The sequence below is a fragment of the Prionailurus viverrinus genome, chromosome D1 (assembly GCF_022837055.1).
Source record: "Prionailurus viverrinus isolate Anna chromosome D1, UM_Priviv_1.0, whole genome shotgun sequence".
Taxonomy (NCBI): domain Eukaryota; kingdom Metazoa; phylum Chordata; class Mammalia; order Carnivora; family Felidae; genus Prionailurus; species Prionailurus viverrinus.
In genome coordinates, this window is record NC_062570.1 from 64,006,281 (window position 1) to 64,013,991 (window position 7,711).

The following is a 7,711-nucleotide window of genomic DNA, read 5'->3' on the forward strand; positions in this document are numbered from 1 at the left end:
AGCTCCTCGTGACTGTTCCTTAGTCCCTTGATCTCTGTAGCAAGAGATTATCTGCTGTCCTCTATACTGTTTTCAAGCCCAGCGATTAATTTTATGACTATTATTCTAAATTCACTTTCTGTTATATTATTTAAATCCTTTTTGATCAGCTCATTAGCTGTTGTTATTTCCTGGAGATTCTTCTGAGGGGAATTCTTCCGCTTGGTCATTTTGGATAGTCCCTGGCGTGGTGAGGACCTGCAGGGCACTTCCCCTGTGCTGTGGTGTATAACTGGAGTTGGTGGGCAGGGCCGCAGTCTGACCTGATGTCTGCCCCCAGCCCACTGCTGGGGCCACAGTCAGACTGGTGTGTGCCTTCTCTTCCCCTCTCCTAGGGGCGGGATTCACTGTGGGTTGGCGTGGCCCGTCTGGGCTACTTGCACACTGCCAGGCTTGTGATGCTGGGGATCTGGCGTATTAGCTGGGGTGGGTAGGCAAGGTGCACAGGGGCAGGAGAGGCAGGCTTAGCTCGCTTCTCCTTAGGCGATCCACTTCAGGAGGGGCCTTGTGGCAGCAGGAGGGAGTCAGATCCGCTGCCGGAGGTTTGGCTCCGCAGAAGCACACAGTTGGGTGTTTGCGCGGAGCGAGCAAGTTCCCTGGCAGGAACTGGTTCTCTTTGGGATTTTGGCTGGGGGATCGGTGGGGGAGATGGCGCTGGCGAGCGCCTTTGTTCCCCACCAAACTGAGCTCTGTAGTCCTGTTCAGCAGCTCTCCCTCCCTTTGTCCTCCAGCCTTCCCACTTTCCGAGCAGAGCTGTTAACTTATGACCTCCCAGACGCTAAGTCGCGCTTGCTGTCGGAACACAGTCCGCCAGGCCCTTCCGCTTTTGCAAGCCAGACTAGGTGGCTCTGCTTGGCCAGCGAGCCGCGCCTCCGCCCCGGCTCCCTCCCGCCAGTCCTTGGAGCACGCACCGCCTCGCCGCCCTTCCTACCCTCTTCCGTGGGCCTCTCGTCTGCGCTTGGCTCCGGAGACTCCATTCTGCTAATCCTCTGGCGGTTTTCTGGGTTATTTACGCAGGTGTAGGTGGAATCTAAGTGATCAGCAGGATGCGCGGTGAACCCAGCATCCTCCTACGCCGCCATCTTCCCCTAATTCCCCCTCTTGTTTCTGATTTTAGAGGAAAAGCTCTCAGTTTTTCACCATTGGGTATGATGTTAGCTGTGGGTTTTTCATGTCTGGCTTTTAATATGTTGAGTTATGTTCTCACTAAACCTACTTTGTTGAGAGTTTTTATCATAAATGGATGTTGAATTTTGTCAAATGCTTTTTCTGCATCTTTTGAGATTGTCATATTATTTTTATCCTTCATCGCATATATTCATTTTTATATAATCTTCATGCCAACTTTTAAAGGTAGATATTATGACCCATATTTCACAGATGAGGCAACAGAAGCTCAAAGAAATCCAAATTCTAATAACTTAACTAAAACTAGAAGCCAACAACTGGAAATGTCAGAGGCTTAAGCTAAATATTTGCCTCTCAATTATTTTCCCAGGTACCCAATTGCCAGTGAGACTGTTTTAAAAGCCCAATTATGTTATTTATTAGTAAACCTGAGTGAATGAGTTAGAAGCACCTAGAAAAACATATTGGGGAAATTCTTTTACAGACCCTAAAATATGGTTTAACTTAGTCTGAGAAGAAAAGAAGTGCAACCTAAGAAGGAAAGAGTAAGGGATTAGTTCTGTGCAGTAAGTAAACCAACTTAAGCTACTTTCGACAGGAACTAAGTGCTTCCTAATGGCATATACAGTCTTACAATAAATGGCAGAAGAACTGGGAACAATATACTCAACATCTGAGTTTAAATTTGCTGAATGTGTTAGCTTAGATGTCTCAATCAGTTCAGTTTGGCAGTGGTATCATGTGAATGGAAGAAAAGTAGAAAGTATTTATGGAGAAATATGTGAAAAATTAAGTGTGGAACAATTGGTTTTGTTCCCAAAAACAGGGGCAGTGCATGAGGGAGCGAGAGAATTCCGAGCAGGTTCACACTGACAGTGTAGAGCTTGATGTGGGGCTGGAACCCATGAACCATGAGATCATGACCTGAGCCGAAACCAGGAGTCAGATGCCTAACCTACTGAGCCACCCAGGCACCCCAATGGTTTAATTCAAGTTCTGTCATATATCATACTTAAGTAGAAAACAATGTTTGCTTATGCGATGCTATTGATTTAAAATCTAAACACATACGAGTTTTTAGACTGGTATGTTTATTCCAAGCATTCCCAGTGAGATTTATTTCAACTTGATTAATATTTATCAAGTGCCATATCAGTCAGAATTCCAGCAAGAAACAGAAAGAGATATCTGCTGAAATTTTTGAGTAGAATTAAATGCCATGACTATTCACTGAGGTTGGGCAAGGTGATGACAACCAACAAAGAATGTTGAGTCACGTAAGGATTAGCAGTGCAGAAACCCAGTGGTGGCTGCAGCCTTGGAAGAGGTGCCCTTGTTGCAGGACCTGTAGTTATTACCAGTCACCCACCCAGGGAATCATCTCTTGCCTGGCATCCTTCAGTTTCCTACTGGTGTCTCATATTGGCCCAACCAAATTAGAAATTGGAGGCCAACAGAGCCAGAATTATACAGTTCATGGAATCAATTCCTCCCACCCCCTGAGACTTGCGGGTTACACAGAGGGTTAAAGGGGTGCAAAGACTAGATGACTTGGGAGAGAGGATAGAGAAAAACCAGCACAGTTGCCTACAGTGTCAGGGACTGTGGGTGGCATTGTAGACTCTAGGATGAAAAAGGTTGGTTTCTGCCCTAGAGGAATTCACAATCTAGTGAGGAATCAAATGCAAACTGACATTTATCAATAAGAATGAACAGGTGCTGCAGTTGAAGACTTGTCCCTGCTTCACTCTATCAGTGACTACCATTGACCTGATGGAAGTGATTCGTGCTGAAGATCTAGTACTTGAAGAAACTGAAAATGCCTGTATAGAACTTATTATATGCCCATATCTTGATAGTAAGAAAATCCAACAATTGGTTAGATTTGGGTAGGTAAACATGAATCTATTTCCTCATGTGGCCCTTTTCTTCCTCATGTCACTTGGTGCTAATCATCTTTCAGGTCTTTGAGTGTGCTGTTACTTCTCTTGTCCCTTGGCCTTTCCTATCTCTGCAACCCTTGACCTTCACTACTGCCCACCATTTTTCATTTGTCCAGTTCCTTCAAGTGTTAGCCTAAATGTTACTTCTGTTGAAAAATTTTCTCTGTACTTGCATCACCACACTTATAACACTGAAGATAATCATGCCTTTATCTTACCCACTTGTCTCTGAGCTGTTTGAAGGAAGAATCTATGTCTATTTTTGTTGTTGTTGCTGACCAGTATATCCTCATAGGTCATCACAGTCCAAACAATAGGGGCACAAAAAATAATGAATGAATGAAGTTAAGCAATATAAGACTTATTATATTGTAAGTATTGAGTACTTTAAGGTGACTAATGTGATCAAAATGGATGTTTCATCTTGAGGATCAGTAAAAAACAAAATTGAGTTGGTGTAGGTGGGGAAAAGATCAGATATTATTGAGGTTCATGAGTGCTAGAGTGATTCTAAAATAAAAATAATAAATAGAAAGAGTAGGTCCTATTTAATTCATATTGAGAATTCTTAATTAGTAAAGTAACATTATAAGAGCAATATACATATAAGAAAAACTAACATTCAACAATCAGAAGACCAATTTTGATCCCTACTTAAAATAGGTTAAGATACAAAGAGGCAAGGTAGCCCTTTCTGATTTTTTTTTCATATTTTAGTTTCAGTTTTTTCTCAATTTCAGTCTCAATTCTGTTGAAGTCTCCCTGGTACATTTATTTTTCTAATCAACAGATCCCTCAATGGTGTCTAACAATCTCATGTGTCTTAGAAAAATTTGTATGCACTTTTAAGCTTATTTATGTGTAGGTCATATTTTATATTGATGTATTGAGGCTTTCAGCTCTAACATACATTGATGTAATGATATTCCATTTGTTTGCTGATAATAGTCATATTACAGTGTGGAAGGCCACAAGAATTCAAGAGCCAGAAGACAGTTTCTCAAGAAACACATATCAACTGCAAAAGTTGTAGTAATACAAATCATTTCATCTGTCATAAAACTATTGATCCCATCCCTATAATGAGAAATGAGCTGTTACAGTCCTAGAAGGAGGCTAAAATTGGAAAAAATTGTGAAATGATAAAAATATTATTAATGTGCAATAACAAATAGCATGATCACCACCAATACCACCACCACCACTACCACACTATTATCACTTATCATCACATCTACCTATATCTTACTGATTGGAATTGTATTGCTTGTTCCTTCCAGGCATCAGTGTGTGTTAACTAATGTGCCCCTAGAGCTACTATCACAGACTCTTAGATATAGAGAGAATCTAATATAGTGGATTGTGGAACTAGACTCCATTACCAAATAATGGTTTCTATATTTATTAAATATGCAAGATTGGGGGCACGTGTCAGTTGAGTGTCTGTCATTGGTGGCTCAGTCAGTTGAGTGTCTGACTCTTAATCTCAGTTCAGGTCATGATCTCATACTTTGAGAGATCAAGCCCTGCATCAGGCTCTGTGTTGACAGTGCAGAACCTGCTTGGGATTCTCTCTCTCTCTCTCTCTCTCTCTCTCTCAGCCTGTCCCCTGCTCATTTTCCCTCTCTCTCTCTCTCTCTCACTTTCTCTCTCTCTCTCTCCCTCTCAAAATAAATAGACTTTTTAAAAAAGTATGCAATGTTTAACAACTTATTTAACCTCTCCGTGTGTGTTTCAGTGTCCTGATCCATAAGATCAGGCAAGTAATCATACTTAACTCATAGAGCTCTTTTAGGAATAAAATGGTTTATTATATGTAAAGTGATAATAACACCAACTTATATGTCAAATAGTTATTACTCTGTAATTTCAAAGTAATTATAAAATATATATACAGTATGTATTAAAATGAATTCAAGATTAAAGCAATATATAATGTGTCTTGTTCCTAGTTTTAATTTTTTTCCTCTCATCCCATGCTGTGATTTCTTTCAGAATGTAGATCTATAGAATAACACTAATAAGCAGAATCATAAAAAGTGTCATAGGAATGATATCCTTGCTGAAACACTGTCTCCTCCTCAAGGCAGCAGGGCTTAGCTAAGCAGGAGGCACTGCCCAACCCCCATGGTCTTTTTGACAGCATTTTTTACTTCCTGGTTTCTAAGGCAGTAGATGAAGGGATTTAGCATGGGTGTGAGGACTGCGTACACAGCTGAGATTAGTTTGTTGGAATTAAATGATGCAATAGCTCTGGGCCGAACATACATAAAAATCATGGCTGTATAATAAATTATGACCACAGTGAGGTGGGATGCACAGGTGGAGAAGGCTTTCTTCCTTCCCTGGGTGGAGGGTATCTGCAGAATGGTGGAGACAATGTATACATAGGAAAGGACAGTGGTGATGAGTGGGAAGACAAGAATGACAATAGCCAAAGCAAAGTCCACTAGCTCAGCTGTGGACATGTCTTTGCAAGCCAGCTTAAGGATTGGTGAGATATCACAGAAAAAGTGGTTCATGACATTAGAACCACAAAAGGCAACATGTGAAATGAAATAAACTTTGATGACAGAGACCATGAAACCACTTACATAGGAGAACGCCACCAGCTGTACACAATAACCTGTGGTCATAATGACTGGGTATTGGAGAGGGTGGCAAATGGCCACATAGCGGTCATAGGCCATGGTTGCCAGAAGCACACACTCTGTGCAGGCGAGCGAGATAAAGAAGTAGAGCTGGGTCATGCAACCTGTGAAGGAGATGCGCCATTTCTGCAAAAGGAATCCATCCAGCATCTTGGGGACTGTGACAGAGACATACCAGACCTCCAGAAAGGACAAGCTACTCAGGAAATAGTACATGGGCTTATGGAGGGAGCCAGTGATCCAAACAGTGAGCATGATGATAAGATTCTCTATTATCACCAGCAAGTAGACCACAAGGAAGAGGAAGAAGAGCAGGACTTGTAGCCATGGAGCAGTGGGGAAGCCCACCAAGATGAATTCACTGACCAGAGTGATGTTTTTCCCCAGCATGACTAAAAACACTGAGGAGTATTGGAGTCTTGTAACAATACTACAAATAATGGAGATGCTTATGCTATCAGACAAGAGACCAACATGTTAGTAAATCAGACTTTCCTCCAAATGACTCATAAAATAACTTCTTTTAAAACAAAGTCACTTTTAAATGTGCAAGCACACATTTCCATTAAGGCTTTTTGTTGTTTTTTATGAAAGTCTCCCAGAATCAAAATGCACTCCCATCCCTCTCACCTGATTAAATATTTGAATGTCACTATTCATGTCATTCCCAGGTCCTCTGTCAATGAATATAGATGGTCTCTCCTTTGTTCATTCCAGATCTCTGTTTAATTAGGAACTCATTTCACAAAGATTTCTTTCCTGCCTAAAGGAAATGTGAAGTATAATATCATGTCAGAAAAAGTTTCAAAGTTTAGTATTTGGGTGATCCATTGGTCTTTGATCAGCACACTTTCTTCAGAATTTATTTGTGAAAATAGAAAATAGTTCTTGGAAAGTTCTTTAATGACTCTCCAGTTGCTTTCAGATAAAAAAGGAAATGTTTTCAATGTCATATATAGGAGGCACTTCATATATTGATCCCTATATATTTCTCTAGCCTCATCTCTTGTGACCCTGTAAATGGTTTCCATGATCCAGACATATTCAAGTAGTTTTTGCTCCCGAAACACATTACAATCAGTCTCATACTTTGCTTACACTTTTCCCTCTTACTATTGTGCCTATCTGCTAATCTTTATCAGCTGATTCAAGATTTAAGATTCCATTTAGGAGACATCTCACCAAAACTCAGTCAAGTGCCTCAAAAGCATTTGTCCCCAGTGCACAACCCCCTCACACATTGAGTTTTCTCTTCATTACACTGCAGTTTTCCAAAATCCAGGGAGATGTTGGTAAAATGGGGTAAATTTCCACTTATGAGATGAGTAAGTTCTTGGGATCTGATGTACAGCAAGGTAACTATAGTTAACAATACAGTTTCATATACTTAAAAGTTACTGAGAGTAAATCTTAAGTGTTTCATATAGTTGAAAGTTACTGAGAGTAAATACCACAAAAATGTGGTAATTATGTGATGCGATGAAGATTTTGCCTAACCTTATTGTGATAATCATTTTACAACATATATGAGTATCAAATCCTCACATTCTACACCCTAAACTTACATGGTATATGTCCATTACATCTCAATAAAATTTGGGAAAAAAGACTCTGGCCTTCGTGACTGTGAGCCCAATGCCTAGGACAGTGACTGGAAAACACATGAATATTAAATGAATATAGATTAACAAGTGAATTAATGAATCCCTTGGAGATTTGGGATCCACAGGAAGTAGATCAGGGGCAGAGGAATGTGAATTCAGGGTATGTTGCTGGCAGAAGGCATCTATCTATCTATCAGGATACACATCTTTTGGACATACCCTCGGCTTATATACCCAGGGTACTGTCACAGCAAACATACCCATTCAGTCTGAAAACCAGGGGTATGATCCCTGGTCTCAGGTAACTTGGTAGATTGGGTCTGTAAATATCAGCTATTGTTTCAGG

The 7,711-nt window shown here is 40.7% G+C and overlaps 1 protein-coding gene across 1 annotated transcript; it reads right to left on the reverse strand.

The window, feature by feature from the left end:
• Positions 1-5,206: 5,206 nt before the first annotated feature.
• Positions 5,207-6,151, reverse strand: LOC125177165 (olfactory receptor 6-like). The gene has a single exon (XM_047879255.1). The coding sequence runs from the start codon at positions 6,149-6,151 to the stop codon at positions 5,207-5,209; it is 945 nt and encodes a 314-aa protein (XP_047735211.1).
• Positions 6,152-7,711: the final 1,560 nt, after the last annotated feature.